Source organism: Artemia franciscana, chromosome 3, assembly GCF_032884065.1.
Source record: "Artemia franciscana chromosome 3, ASM3288406v1, whole genome shotgun sequence".
Taxonomy (NCBI): domain Eukaryota; kingdom Metazoa; phylum Arthropoda; class Branchiopoda; order Anostraca; family Artemiidae; genus Artemia; species Artemia franciscana.
The window spans coordinates 20,470,639-20,487,069 of NC_088865.1; the positions used below are offsets into that span (position 1 = coordinate 20,470,639).

The following is a 16,431-nucleotide window of genomic DNA, read 5'->3' on the forward strand; positions in this document are numbered from 1 at the left end:
CTAAACTCGTGTTTGACTGAAATCCATAAACTTTGTTATCATTTTTCTTACTTAATCCTCAATTTGCAGATTAAAGTTTCGCTACCTTCAAGCAGCACTGAGAGATTAGGACAAAAGCTTTGAATCAATAGCATCTCAATGATGTTCCAGCTATAGCTGTGGTAGACCAAAGGACCATCCAAATATCTTTAAACTGGTAACTCTCCTCTACCACTGCTCTTCTCTTTCGATAGGCTCCGACATCAGCCCATGCGATCAAATGCAAACTCCAAAGCTCCTAGTCCACTAAAGGGTACTACTTGAGTTTGGCAGCTAACTACACCGGTCGCAAACAAACTGTTGACCATTTATTCACTTCGGACGCTAAGGACAATAACCAATCCTTAGGCTTTTCTTACAAACCTTTCAATCTAGCTCTGCATACCATCAACTTCCTTTACATATGGTTTTTTTCATGATGCATTTTGTTTGAAATTTAAACAATAACCTTTAGTATCTAGCTGTAAACTGAATTAAGAAGGTTTTTCATCAGTATATGCAGAAAATTGTGCGTAATCAGACTATTGCCTAAGTTAGCAGTTTATCAAACTGTACATGTACCATAAATCACACAAAAAAAAACAAAACAACAAAAAATACAACATAGGGTCCCACTAAAATTGCTTTAAATGTATTCTATTTTTATATTTAAGTAGCTACAGCTAACACAAGTGGTGTATTTGAGGAGGGAGGGCAAGGGGGTCAGTTGCCTCTCCAATAATATCGAAAAAAAGTATAGTTTAATAAGTAGCTTAAAAACTGTTGCACGCTCTAAGTGTCAAATTTGCTCTTTACTTGGAGCAGATAATGTGTTCCAAATCCATGCTCCTTTTCAACATAATTAATACGATAAAAATGGGGTCCATTACATTTCATAATATGTTCCGTATTATTTAGTATATTTCCAAATTTACTGCTTTTGAAAGCTTATCATCAAGTAAAAATGTGAGACTAGCTAATGGAAAAATGTTCTAGGCTTCCTTTTTCGCCACATTTGCTCGGGTCAATTTTTCTCTGATATTTAAGACGCTTTTACTTCCTAAAATCTATCAGTTCAAGCTGAGATTCTGCTGTTTAAAACTTTCAAAAGGGGAAATGAATACAACCTCTACATATACGAATATGACAGCAATGGAATCACTGAAGAATAAGAAGGTAGATATACAGTGAATATAATTTACTTAAGGAAACAGAAATCATTGAAAAAAAAAATACTTAGTGCTTTTTATAATGAATCGTACTATAACTAGATAGGTCAAATGGGTTGTAGTTTGGTCAAGGATTGTGGTAGAGGGGGATCCGCTCCGGAAATCATTCAATTTTTTCTGTGTTTAGTTGAAACTCCGATTCTCTTATTTGTCACTGAAATACCTATTAAGCGCTGATAACATCCTATTCCTTGCGTTTCGAATTCACATACTAACCCATAAATGTGAAACAGCCTCTATTTAGAATACCATACTGACTTCTTAATATTTTTGCTTTTGTAAATATTTCTTTTAACCGGTTTCACTAAAGGATTGACATAAAAGTTACAAGAATCATGACTGAAATAGTCGCATTTCACACAACATCAACACTACTTGTGGGACATTTATCTTTGCATCGGCATGCTGTACGAAATCTCTGCTGAGAATAGAATAAACTGAGTTTAGACAAAGTATGTGTATTTTTCACAATATGCGCATGTATAAGCGGTAATGATCCATTTCTTTTTCTATTGTTACCAGTTTTAAAAATTCAGCGCTAGGAGACCCAGTCTTGCTTTTGAAAGGAATTATAGACATAAAAACGATACTGAATGTTATCCCCCTCCGGAAACGTATAGCTCCCAGGCCCTGATTTAAATAAGAATCAGGTTATTTAAATTAATTAATCAATTTAACTTTTGTGCAATGTTTATAGAATCCGTTTTTTTTTTTGTTAAACGAGGATATAAAGAGGAAGGTAGTTTTCAAACTCTAGGAGTCAAATTTCCCTGCTAATCAGTACCCCTGGTAATTTTTAATTAATTTAAGGCTTCTATCGTAATGATGCTAAGAATTCTTCAGATCTTTTGGATATTCTTTGTCAAACAATGCCTGACGGATAAGTTAATAATTCTAACTTTATTTTTCAAAATATGGTCGCTATTTAAATACAATATATGCAATATAGGGAATAAGTCAGAATATAATGCTACACAATATATGGTAACACTTTAACCTATCCTATATCTTTACTTGGAAGGCGCCATTGCGCTGCCTATGATTTTTGTTTTGGCTTTATGCGGCCCTTTGATATTAATACGATTTATTAATATAAATTGGCGAACCAACAAAAAATCAATAATGTTCTTTCAATAAATCAAGTATATAAAAAATTTAGCAGAACAAATTAAGTCTTAAAGAGTCAAAATCGAATCAAAATTACAAGCAAATGAAAAGCGCAAATACCCAGGGCTGTTAGAATAGAGCTTGGTTCAGTTAAAAGATTGAGGAGCTAGTGCTGGGCGTGTGGGTTGGGGGAAGTTGAAGGAGGATATGTACAGCAGTAGTAGTGAATCTTGCTAAAAAAAAAGACCGAGTGTATACGAAAGTCACCTTCACCAACCCAAAAGCTTGTTTACTCCATACTACTATCACCAACAACAGCTCATTCTTGACAATTTTGGTAAAAGCCAATCACCAGAACTTATATTTATGGTTGGTTGTTCTGTGTTTATTGTTTATAATATATTACGTAGTGTTTTTAAATTCACCAAGTCAGCTGTTTGTTAAATAGTTACTTTTATTTCACTACCTCTTGAATAGTAGTTACTTAAATAGCCCCCCTCTCAGCCCCCCAATAAAAATGTAGCTACGCTCCTGCCTAATATTGGGAGTTTGTAGGAGAATGGGGTATTTTGGATTTATAACAATTATGTAAAATTGAAACAGTGTTTCTTTTGAAGTCTTTTTGTACCACTTCTTTTTTTTCCTGAGTAGAACTAATAATTAAACGACAAATGACGCGTATAAGGTATAAGCCTAGAGAACTACCAGGAGAGGAGGAAACATGTTAAGAAAACAATTGTTACTTCATAATATGCAGAATAATCAAGGTTAACACATTTTGCATGTAGCTAAGCTTCACCTTCACTTTTTTTTAGTATTTTTCCAATTTTTCAAACATATTTAACACATTTTTCAATAGCTTCTCTTCAGTTTTGAATCATCCCTGAAACAGAGCACCCTTTTCAAAATTTGTTTGTATTGGCGTTTGGTGCAGTGTTTCGAAATCTGGCACAGTGGCGTTAAAACAAAATTCAACTGCCTAAAGACAATTCTAGAATAAAAGATGTAGATAGCGCTACATCTATACATTATAGCGCTTCCAAAAACGGCCGGATGTTTGAGTTGACAGAGCTGCATTTAGCAGACCTTTCAAAATTAAACAAAGATTATTGAGAAGACTTGATAAACTTCTTATAAAAAGCGGAAAAACACTGAAATAAGTGAAGATAAAGGTTGACTACATGCAAAATATGTTAACTATGATTAATCTACAAAAGGGAAGCAAAAATTGTTTTTTTTTAAACTTGTTTCTCTAGACTTATACCGGACAAAATTCAAGAAGAATGCATCTGGAAATTTTAACCCATAAACCCATTAAGTGGTGCCTTAGGATGTCCTAACAGGCCTACGAATCCTATGGACATGCGCATACCCAGGAAAAAGGTCGTCTGCCCCCGCTTCGTCTTAGAACAATTTTTATCCTACATTGTATATATAATTTTGCACTGTTTTAAGACGTGGCCTATCAAGGTGATTGGGAACAGTCTTGACGACTCAGGGGCACGCCAAGTTCCCCCTGGCTTTGCTACTTCAGCACAGTCAGAACAAGACATCTTTGTGTAGCCTAAATTCTAATGATCCTTTCCGATCAGACAAACAGGACTAAACATGACCATTTCATTACTAAATCTATTTATGAATAATGGGCTGTTTGCACAATTAGAGACCAAAATCGTTTAGCATCGAATGCAATTCCAAAATCCTGCCTTTAACGATTTTTAAAATAATGATTGACTAAAAAAAGACTAATGTTTGTGATTCCTTGTTATTGTTTATAGTGTGTGCTGGTAGATTTGTGTCAGTAGATTTGACCATAATTAGGAACTAGTGTCACAGTCAAAATATAAAACGAGTGAAAGAACCCGCTTTTGACATTTGTGAGCCAATATCTTATGAAGAGGAAAATCATGCTAAATAGTAGTTATTAAACGGCATAGAAATGGCCACCTAACCAAAATTTTGCTAGAGGGTGGAAAAGAGAGTCATTTTTATCCTAAAAACGTTATATATTTGCAAAGTTCCACAGCCACTATTTCTAATAAGCTTCCGCAGTACAGCCACTATGGTAGGCAACCAAAAAGACCGAAAAGAAACACTTTGACGAAGATGTCAAGAAAATGATCACGAGAAAAATTGATTTGCTAGGCCGAGTGGGAATGGGATGGGTCGGCTCATCTCTAGCCTATCACTTGAGAAGTTAACCATGTATACCCGCAAAGTATATTGCACGGAGACATGGAACAATTATGCGTTTTTCATTTATATTGTTGCATCTGTACCCATTTGTGGTTAAAAAAAAACAACAAAAAACAGAGTGCCAATGTTGATTTTGGCACTTGGGTTGAATTAGATGAATATTTCGACTGTATAACAAAAAACCATCAGCAGCAATATAAATAAGTAAAATAAATATATAAGTTTTGAACAACTGGGATGGTTTAATATCACATTATAATGCATTGGAGATTTAAAAAAAGTAATAGGTAGGGTATCGTACCGCTTTTGCTGCCTTACACACCGGACGAAAATAATTCTGTTAGACTACAGAAGGACCTGTGTTTGCCATCCACATAACATCAAAAAAATTTTTCTTACCATACGAAAACAAACTATTTATTTGCGTTGTCAAAGTGATGCGTTGTCAAGTAAGAATCTAACTAATTATATTTTAATGATGCCAAGAGATGTATCTGTAGGTTCTGTGTGGTTTTTTGACGCTTTTTATCCTGGAAGATATATTCTGTGAATTCACGGAGATTCGCTATCCTAGTCTATAACAAAAAAAAAAAAAAAAAAAAAAAAAAAAAAAAAAAAAAAAAAAAAAAAAAAAAAAAAAAAAAAAAAAAAAAAAACTACTGTTGTTAATTTTGAACCAAGAACCTAACAAACAAAGTAACCAAGTCTATTTATTGGCAAAGCTTATTCATAAAAAATAGTAATAATGAGTTGGAAGTAAAAGAAAAATAGTCGAAAGATGAGAGATCGAGACACAAAACTCAGCACGATTTATATAAAGAGAAACAAACTTAAAGAAAAAGTCAAAAGAAATGAAAAAATAAATCAATTATCAAAAAAATCGAACTCAAACATTGTACCTTTTCTAGGAAAACACGCTTGTATAAGGTATTTTAATAAAAGCAAAAAAAAAAAAAAAAAAAAAAAAAAAAAACAAGAGCAAAACTTCAAAAGTAAAAATTAAATAAGAAGAAAAAAGTCTGCTAATAAAAGCAATCAGGTTGTAGCTAAAAGGATCAACCAACGGAAAAAACCCTCAAAGCTAGGTATATCCAACATTATATGAGTTAAAAAGAGATTAAATAAAAATAATCAAACAACAGGAGACATTGAAAAAGAAGACATATTGTCAGTTTTGGTGTGACAACTATCGTATGATAAAGAAAACACCAAGAACTTTCATATGTTTCAATACAAATGATGTGTGCCTGTAGCATGGACTTGGTTGAATTGGCTTCTAAAAGAAGCTTGAAGTTCGACAACAGTTTTTTTGCATTAATTTTGTTAGGTATTAATTCTGTTAGGCTTGCAAACAGATTATACAGCTAAGACACAATAAGCTGCTTCGACGCTAAAGACTAGAGAAATAAAATAGAAGATCAATTTGGTATCAAAGAGCCTCAAGTGTCGGCGGTAACCTATGTAAGGTTATAAGTTCCACGTTCCAGCTCAGTGTTTAGAAGTCCATAGTTCAAGAACCATTAAAATAGGTTTCTCTCACAAATAGATTGAGAACTTAAGGCCTTTGGATGAATCTTCCCAAAGCCAATGTGACTAGGTACCCGTTTAATTTTTTAGGTTGTTACTTTCAAGGAATCTTATAGTCACGAGAACGAGAATAAAGTATATAATTGAAGCGGTGATGTTAATCCTAGTTCCAGAGTTTGAAAAAAACATGGCTACAACAGGTAGAAGTAAAAAGAACATTAACTGAAATAGAGTAACAATTGAAAAAAATTTGGTCATCGAACTAGTAAGGACTGACTTTTCTTGCGAAACATCTGACTTCTTGCTCGCCATTATTTTTTCGTCTAGATATTGATACAAAACAAAAAACATTACTTTTTTGACAACATATTTTGTATTATCAAATAACAATTTGACGAGCCTACCATTGAACAAGCACACGAGGACGTTGGCAATATTAATGTCTATCTAGCCACTGAATGTGGCTAGTTACTCTGTAGTAACAAGGTTGAAGAAGGAAAACAACCATTAGATTAAGGACTAAATACTCTATTGTGCGGGTAAGCTGAAAATTTATTATTTATTACACGAAATGAAATGCGTTAGCAATTTGACAAAACATAACAAAATGAAAAGAAAATGAAACAGTTTTAAAAGAATAAATTTTGACATTGCTAAACTTTTGTATCTTTGTGTTTTTTATTTCTTGCACGTTTGTTTAACTTCAAGCCAGATAGACAAATCCATAAAACATCGAACTGGCAATCTTTTTTGTAGTCTACCCTATTCAAGAAAATAGTAGTGTTGTAGTAGATGAGTCATTAAAGAACCTCAATTAATTAATATTAGGATTGTGAAAGTTTTACCCTTAGTGTCTCTTATTACCCAATTACTAGTTTCATTTGCTTCTTCTTTTCATTGTAACAAGAAGGGTTACACACACGTTACATGCAAGACATCCTAAAAGAAAAATTTACATTTAATATTAACTTGATTGATGAGACAGTCATGATATAGGATAATAGTATAAAAAGAAAAAAAAAATCTAATACTATTCTAGAATTCTATAAAACTGAACCGACTCTTCCTGAAATATTAAAAGACACAATGATAAGAAAGAAGGGTCAACTTTTTCTTCTTCTTGCAATGAACAAATTATCAAAGATTCAAAGGCTGTGCCAAAAATTCTGATTGCGATATCCTAGCCACGTTTGTGACAGTAAGCTGATCTGGACGACCATAATGACTTCTGGATTCGGAATTTTGAACTATGCTTTGATGAACAGGAGGCTGGAAGCATCGAACGTGCTCAACTGGCAGATTGTCACCTTCTGTAAAGTTGATCTTCAGATATTTATTCAGTAATGCAAATATCTGAGAATTTAACACTTGGAAACGTCGTATACGATCTACCATTCGCTTCAGTGGCTAAAATAAAAACAAATATATTCTGTAGCTGGTATAAAGAAAAGACAAACAAATGAAGGAGATTTTCAAAGCCCAGACCTAGGAAGTGAGAAAGGACAGTCGGTGACAAAGCAAAAAAAAACAACAAACATTAAAAGCTCTTTTTGCTAAGTTTCGTGAAAATTTTGAACGCACATACTGTCTTATGCAACCCAGAACGTATTTATGAATTTTTGGTTACTACGGGCAGTAGTACACTCTATAATTGGTTGTAGCCACTACTAGCACCGTAATAATAGTGCCAAATGTAAGTGGCGTACATGCCTCTTTGAAAGGACTGACAAAATAAGATTTTGTGGTGATAACTTTCTTAGTTTATGAAGTTTTGCTGGTGATGACTTCCATGGTAATTTAGTTTTATGTCTGAATGATTAGCAGTTTCGATAATGGTATTTTTCACACAAAGCTACTTCTTTTTTCATATAGACCCTAAGTACTCATCATATATTTTGAAATAAATTTATTAAGAAAAAAAGTTCCGACAAAACAAATACAACATGTCATAGATTTAATAAGCTTCTACTTTTCTGAGGAGCCCATGATCACGCCAAAATAAGTTATGAAGTTTTATAACAATCATTTAAGCACCAAATACAAGTAATAATAATAATGTACGCAGGGTCTGCCATTTGAATTTTAAATTTACTTCCCCAGTACCCTCCAAGGCGGGATGTACACCCCTGAGAAACCGGTCCATTACCTTTTCCCCATAGATCATTCAACATTAATTTATTTTCTTCTTTTTTTCTGTTCCTACAAATTGTTTTCATGTTACTACCCCATTCCTTTGCTACTGACTGTTTCTGGATACGCCTATTATTGTGCTCCTGCTTCGCTACAAAGGCCTAAAGAGAAGCAATAATTGGTAAAACGAGAGACATCCCATATTCCTAAATGGGAAAATATCCCTGGATGAAAGTAAATCTTAGATAATCCATAAAAGCTTCCGAATGAATTTTTTTTCGTTTACTTTACTTTTAAAGTATTTAAATTATTAATTTGTTTTGACGTTGGTAAAGAAAATCGAAGTCAAAGGGGAAATTTACTTCCGAAGTAAACGAGCTATCAAAGTCACTATCTTTTATATTAGTTTGGTACATCATTCAAATTATCAGATACATTAATTTTTTTTTCTTTTACTAAACTGAATGCAGTCCCTGTTATTTTTGGTTTCTTACAGTTTCTAATCATTTATGGTTTTTCTAATCGTTTATGATTTTGTTTTGACGGCGTGTTACTGATAATTTAGGGTGCCGATTAACTATGGCAAAAGCATTGCCAATTCTTGGTAAGAGACTAAAAGCACTGAAACCTACATGGGCTGACAGAGCACGTACGCAAACGAGGGGTAGGGAGGGCTCCAGCCCCCAAATCCAGAATTTTTCTGAATTTCTTGGCAGTACAAGCCTAGAGAAGCAAATATGTAAAGAAAAAAAATACTTTATAATATACAGAATAATTGTAGTTAACACATTTTGCATGCAGCTTATTTTATCTTCACGTATTTCAGTGTTTTTCCACTTTTTCTAATATATTTATCAATTTTTTCAATAGCCTTTCTTCAGTTTTGAATCATCCCTGAAACAGAGCACCCTTTACAAAATTTGTTTGTAGAGGACGCTAAATTAATTGCAGTGCCATCGACGCGAAATTCATGAGAAAAGTTGCTATTGTTGTTTAGTCGACTTTTAAGCAAATCAACCGTTCATATACGTGCGATCTTCTACTAAATCTTGGGCTCTAAGCGGAGCCACGTCACTTTGAATATATTAGGCAAAGGCCCCACCAACAGTTAAAATATAAGTGGATTGTACTAAGACGTTGTACAGAGTGCTCCTGCTTAAATCACTGACACTATTGTGCGTATCTCATCCTCCTATGGTCACATAACATGTCTAAAAACATACAGAAAATAAAATTTGAAAAAAACAACTAATATATATATATATATATATATATCTATATATATAAAAATAAGTTGTCTGTGTGTGGATCTGTGGATCAGGTGACGTCATGTTTGTCCGCATATGACGTCTGAATTGTTTCACACTAATACAAAAGAAGAAAAAAACTAAAAAAGCTAAAAAACTAAAAAAAACTAAAAAAAGGTAAAAATCTAATAACTAAAAAAAAAACTGAAAAAAATAAAAAAAGGCAAAAACTACAAAAAAAATAAAAACTAATAAAAAAACTAAAAAAGCTAAAAAACTAAAAAAACTAAAAAAAACTAAAAAAAGGTAAAAAACTAAAAAAAACTAAAAACTAAAAAAGAAAAAAACTAAAAAAAAGGAAAAAACTGAAAAATAAAAGAGAAAAAGAAAACTAAAAAAAATATGAATAAATATATATAAAAATAAGTTGTTTGTGGGTTATGTCTGTCTGTCTGTCTGTCGAGTGACGTCGTGTTTGTCCGCATATGACGTCTGAATTATTTCACACTAATACAAAAGAAGAAAAAAAACTAAAAAAGGTAAAAACTACAAAAAAAACTAAAAAGAAAAAAAACTAAAAAAGCTAAAAAACTAAAAAAAACTAAAAAAAGGTAAAAAACTAAAAACTAAAAAAAACTGAAAAACTAAAAAAAGGCAAAAACTAAAAAAAAAACTAAAAACTAATAAAAAAACTAAAAAAGCTAAAAAACTAAAAAAACTAAAAAAACTAAAAAAAGGTAAAAAACAAAAAAAAACTAAAAACTAAAAAAGAAAAAACTAAAAAAAAGGAAAAAACTGAAAAATAAGAGAAAAAGAAAACTAAAAAAATATTAATAAATATAAATATAAATATAATATAAATTAGCAATCAACAAAGCACCGAGACACAAATGACGACCGGGACACAGGGAGTATAAATGACGACCAGGACATAAGTAAAAAAAAAAAACTAAAAAAACTAAAAAAATGGTAAAAACTACAAAAAAACTAAAAACTAATAAAAAAACTAAAAAATCTAAAAATCTAAATAAACTAAAAAAGAAAAAAAAGAAAAAAGGAAAAAAATAAAGGAGAAAAACAAAACTAAAAAACGAATGTATATACAGACCGGGACACCGGGATACAAATGACGACCGGGACACAGGGAATATAAATGACGACCGGGACACAGGGACACAACTACAATGGGGACGCCGGGGGGCACAGGGGGATATAAATGACGACCGGGACACCGGGAGACAAGGAATATAAATGACGCCCGGGACACTCAAAGAGAAATCACAGACTGGAACACCGGGACACAAATGACGACCGGGACACAGGGAATATAAATGACGACCGGGACACAGGGACATAACTACAAAGGGGACGCCGGGGTGCACAGGGGGATATATAAATGACGATGGTGACTCAGGGAATGGTCGATTAGCAATCACCATCAACAAAGCTCAAAGGCAATCATTAGAATCATGAGGTATAGATCTGAATACGGATTGTTTTCCCATGGACCATTATATGTTGCATGTTCAAGAGTCGGTAAACCTGACAATCTATTTATATGCACAGACAATGGGACAGCAAAGAATGTTGTATATTCGCAAGTTTTACGTAGTTAAAAACATATATATATATATATATATATATATATATATATATATATATATATATATATATATATATATATATATATATATATATATATATATATATATATATATATATATATATATATATATATATATATATATATATATATATATATATATATATATATATATATATATATATATATCTATCTATATTCACAGGTGGGACATAGGGACACAACTACAATGGCGCGTAACTAATATGGCGCGTAACGACTTACGCGCGCGGGGGGGCTTGGGGGGGGGGCGCGAAGCGCCCCCACCAACTAGGTGTTGGGGTGGCGCGAAGCGCCACCCCAACAGCTAGTATATATATATATATATATATATATATATATATATATTAGTTCTTATTTATATGCACAGACAATGGGACAGCAAAGAATGTTGTATATTCGCAAGTTTTACGTAGTTAAAAACATATATATATATATATATATATATATATATATATATATATATATATATATATATATATATATATATATCTATCTATATTCACAGGTGGGACATAGGGACACAACTACAATGGCGCGTAACTAATATGGCGCGTAACGACTTACGCGCGCGGGGGGGCTTGGGGGTGGGCGCGAAGCGCCCCCACCAACTAGGTGTTGGGGTGGCGCTTCGCGCCACCCCAACAGCTAGTATATATATATATATATATATATATATATATATATATATATATTAGTTCTTATTCAAATTTTATTTTTACATATTTTTAGACATGTTATGTGACCATATATGAAAAAAGTTTATTGACTGAAACAATTCTATGAAAAAAGTGCAGACAGCGTTTTGTAAAAAAAAAAAAAACAAAAAAAAAAAAAACAAAAAAAAAACAAAAAAAAAACAGAATCTTGAGCCGACAGTGCTGCATTTAGCAGACTTTTCAAAATTAAACAAGTGTTGTTGCAAAAAACTAAAAAATTTCTTGGAAACTATTGAAAACACTGAAATAAGTGGAGACAAAGCTTAGCTACATGCAAGATGTGTATAGGCTTACAAAAAAATTACGTGTATGCCCGATACCGATGATCTGAGATAGATGATGTGTGTCTCTAATGAGACCAAATTTATAGCATATTGTTTGATTTTCCTTTTGTTTGTTTTCTTTCAAAGACCTATTTTTTTCTTTCTATGGGTGCTATGTGCTCCTTTTGTTTGAAATAGCTAAGCATTAACGACTACAAAACAATGCTTAATTCTGTCGGTATTAGGTTGTCTCAACTCAGTGCTGGACAATCATGTAAGGATAAGGCTCAATCCAAAGTGAATGATTGTACTGGTAAACAAAAGGATTATTTTTCACCCTTCTACAATTTGTCTTATACCAATTTTTTTGGTTTATTTACTCTTGGATTCTTTTCTTTTATTTCTCTTTCATACTCTTTTTCTTTTTTTTTGTTAAATCTTGACAACTGCTTTCTAGCAAAGCTGTTTATGGCTTTCTAATAAGGTTAAACTCTCAACTCTAGCTCGGATCCAAGAATTTCCAGTTCGGATCCAACTTTGAAACGAATGGTTTCTAGCACTGAAATACCTAGGTACAGTGACATATTATTTTTACCAAGTTAAACTCCAGGCTACTGTTTAAGCTTTTTTGTCAGGTTATGGTCTTGGTAATTATATCACACTAAGAAACACATGTTTTTGCTCTAGAACGTTTCTTAAACCTCTCATGCAGATTTTCATTGTAAATTTCAATATTCACAGCATATAGTAAATGCAATTATTTCATCATCCACTATTTTCACGGTTTAGTTTCTTGAAGGTATTAAATAAATAAAAAACAAGTTTTTTGAAATGAAAGTAAGGAGCGACATTAAAACTTAAATCGAACAGAAATTACTCCGTATATGAAAGGGACTTTTCCTCCTCGACACCCCGCTCTTTGCGCTAAAGTTTTTTATTGTTCTAAAAAGTAGAGTTACGAGAAAGAATCAAACTTTAGCGCAAGGAGCGGGGTGTCGAGGAGGAAAAGCCCCTTTTGTATACGGAGTAATTTCTGTTCGTTTTAAGTTTTAATGTCGCTCCTTACTTTCATTTCAAAAAACTTGTTTTTTTTATTTAATACCTTCAAGAAACTAAACCGTGAAAATTGGTCGACAAGATGACCCCTGAAAAAAAAAAAAAAAAAAAAAAAAAAAAAAAAAAAAAAAAAAAACACGCACCCGTGATTTGTCTTCTGGCAAAAATACGAAATCCCACATTTTTGTAGAATAGACCTTGAGATTTTTTCTATAGGGTTCTCTGATACGCTGAATGCGATGGTGTGATTTTCATTAAGATTCTATGACTTTTAGGGGGTATTTCCCCCTATTTTCCAAAATAAGGCAAATTTTCTCAGGCTCGTAACTTTTGATGACAAAGACTAAATTTGATGAAACTTATATATTTAAAATCAGCATAAAAATTCGATTCTTTTGATATATCTTTTAGCATTGAAATTCCGTTTTTAGAGTTTCGTTTACTATTGAGCCAGGTCGCTCCTTACTACAGTTCGTTACCACGAACTGTCTGATAGTTTATTTTTTTTGTTCTTGTTCCAAAAACCGATTGTTTTGGATAAAAAAAAACTTATGTAAATTGTTCTTACTAAATTCTATGCTAAATTCAAAGATTTAAGTCCTTAGGAATTTTTCAAATTATTTTTTCTTTAGTTTTTCGATTTCAAATCTTTGGTGTTAAAAAAAAAAAAAGAAAAGAACAGAATCATAGTCAACAAAATAACGTTTTATTCTTAAAGAGTAATGTGCGTCCCATATATTCTAATTTTAAATTCTGTTTTCTCAGTCACGTCAGATAGAACACAGAAGGACCTAGGAACTTGGGGAAGAAATTATTTGATCGCATATAAAAGTCTTAGTTCCCTTTTCAAGAGCCAAAATCGAAAGCCAATCCATTAAATGCCTCCTTACCCCCATCCCCTCCCAGAATCATCTCCCAATGGATCAAAATTCCAAGTTAGGCAGTTTAATCTAAACGATCGGTGGATCCAAAAATCTCCTTCCGTAGGCGACATGATTCCCGTGAGATGTACCTAACTATTATTGGTAAAACTTATTACAAAACGTTAATAGAAGTACATACATAGACATTTTCAAAAAAAAAAGTAAGAAATTAATTTTAAAAAAATGTTTTCCCACGAAAACGTCCAAAGGCAACTTTCAAAAAAAAAAGAGTAAATCGGCTTTTATAAGATATTCTTTTTTTTTGTAATATTACTATGTTAGAAACACCATAAATATCTGCTGAAATTTCTGTTAGTTTAAGTTTGAATTCATTGTTCATAGTAATTTTCATTGTGTTGCGAGAGCAACACTTTGGTTTTGTCGTGTTTTTTTTTTTTTTTTTTTTTTTTCCTAGCACCCCGATTTCAGCTTATTGCTAGAAAGTGGTAAGGGTCTAACCTCTGCGGTTTTTACGGAAAGTGTGGACCTTAGGCCGGATCGATGAATATGACTTTACATTTTGGAAAGCTTCGTACAACTCTTGCCTGGGGCCAAAAAGGATGGTTTTTGCTTGTCCTTGAGCCAGAGCCTATAGTGTGTGAAGTGAAGAGGAGTTGTATAGCCTATGTCAGAGAGGACTATCTGAAGTTATGCAGCCAAGCTTTCGTTTCATCAAACCATGTTTCTGCTTTCGAGTGGAAAGCTCCGTTCTAGCAGGCAAGCAGGCAGGCACCAGTTTCAAATTGAAGATGGACTAAAATCTATAAGTGTTAAATATATGCGACAGTTACCCTGCCCCACAGCCAATATATCTTCTTTGAGTGATAAATAGAAAAATTTAGAGAAGCAAAAAAGCGGCATTTTCCCAAGGGTCCGAAAGTGCTGCCGCGATTTCGGCTGAGTTTATCATTCGGTTTTTCGCACTTGGGATTGCGGTAGAGAAATGGTATCAGATGTGCCTCTTAAACTTTAAAAGTTCTCTCATTGCTAAAGAAATTAGAGTTTATCCTTTGCTCCTTTCTAAGTGATGACGTTAGAAAGTTGGCCTGCGGCAAAAAAGTCAACTTTTGAACTAAGACAGATAGATTTTTTTTTTTCGACGGCAGTCGATAGCTTTTGATGAGCTGATCAAAGCATATGTCATCCATTTTTTTGTACAAAAATTCCTTCATGAGATATACCAGTTTGAAAGTTTAAAGGGGTTGACAACTTCAGTAGTAAGGTACACACTGAAACCAAAAATAGGCCGATACCAATTGTGAGACATATAGGGGAGTTGTAAGCAACAGTCGGCTGTTAGCTCATAATCATCCTCGGCAATGAGGGGTTCGCAACTCTTACTAGTTGGTGTACCTATTTTTTGTTTCCGTTGTATTTGATGGTAAGACCAATTTGGTTCCAGTGGCAAGACATGTAGGGGACTTGTAAGTAATAATCGGCTGTAAGGCTACAATCATCTTTGGCAATGAGGAGTTTGCAACTTTTGCGAGTTGGTGTACCTAGTATGTATTTTAGTATCCTTACAGAGTAACAACTTCAGCGTTTAGTCGCAGCGAGGAAACAAAACCAAAGTGTTGCTCTCGCAACACTTTACTCGGCGAAGCCGAGCAAAGGTTGCCGCAACACCTCACGTTGCCCATGCAACGTAGATCTAGTTTGTTTTATTTTTATCAATTCATTCAGGGGAACTTCTGTTTGTTTTGAGTTTCAAATTCACCCTTTACTTTTCGTAGCAACTTTTTTTTTGTAATTTAATCATCCCGTTAAAACTGAAGACAATAGAAAGAAAAGAGAGATAGAGACGTTAAAAGGGCTGTTAAAACTTTTAAGTCAATCCAAATAAGAAAATACACGTTTTAACACATTCAAAACGTCAATATATATAAAAATATAAAACGATGTATTTTATTTCCAAATACTTTCAACACGCCACAACTACTTAGTAGTTTTGGAAATTTAATGTAACTTGCTTTTTCAAGAAGCATACCGTGCATTAGGAGTACGTATACACACTTTAAATGCAATCTTAGCCAGAGCTTATTTATTTTCATCAATTTTACACCCATTCTTCTAATATAATAAATGCATGATGTTCCAACATGGACAATGGTGTTTTTTTTTTTTTTTTTTTTTTATTGCTCCAACTTTAACTATATCATCAACGACTTTAATCAACCCAATTAAGACCCTACGGCCCAAATATATCAATAAATAGTAATGAGTAAATAAATCCGTATATGGGCGAACAAAAAAAAATATGTGTATACAGTTTATTTTAAATAAATTTTACTTCGATGTTTATTCATTTTTTCACTAGTATAACAGCGTATATAGCTTTTGCTTGTTATATATAAAAACAAATATATTGTAAACC

At 32.9% G+C, this 16,431-nt stretch overlaps 1 protein-coding gene across 5 annotated transcripts in view; it reads right to left on the reverse strand.

Moving 5' to 3' along the window:
* Nucleotides 1-5,247: 5,247 nt before the first annotated feature.
* LOC136024994 (cytoplasmic FMR1-interacting protein-like) overlaps nt 5,248-16,431 on the reverse strand; it is a 144,758-nt gene continuing 133,574 nt past the window's right edge. For all 5 annotated transcript variants that reach the window (XM_065700612.1, XM_065700609.1, XM_065700610.1 and 2 more), the window contains one exon: nt 5,248-7,484. In XM_065700612.1, the coding sequence (XP_065556684.1) occupies nt 7,215-7,484 (270 nt within the window). In that variant the 3' untranslated portion in view covers nt 5,248-7,214. The remainder of the gene's footprint in view (nt 7,485-16,431) is intronic.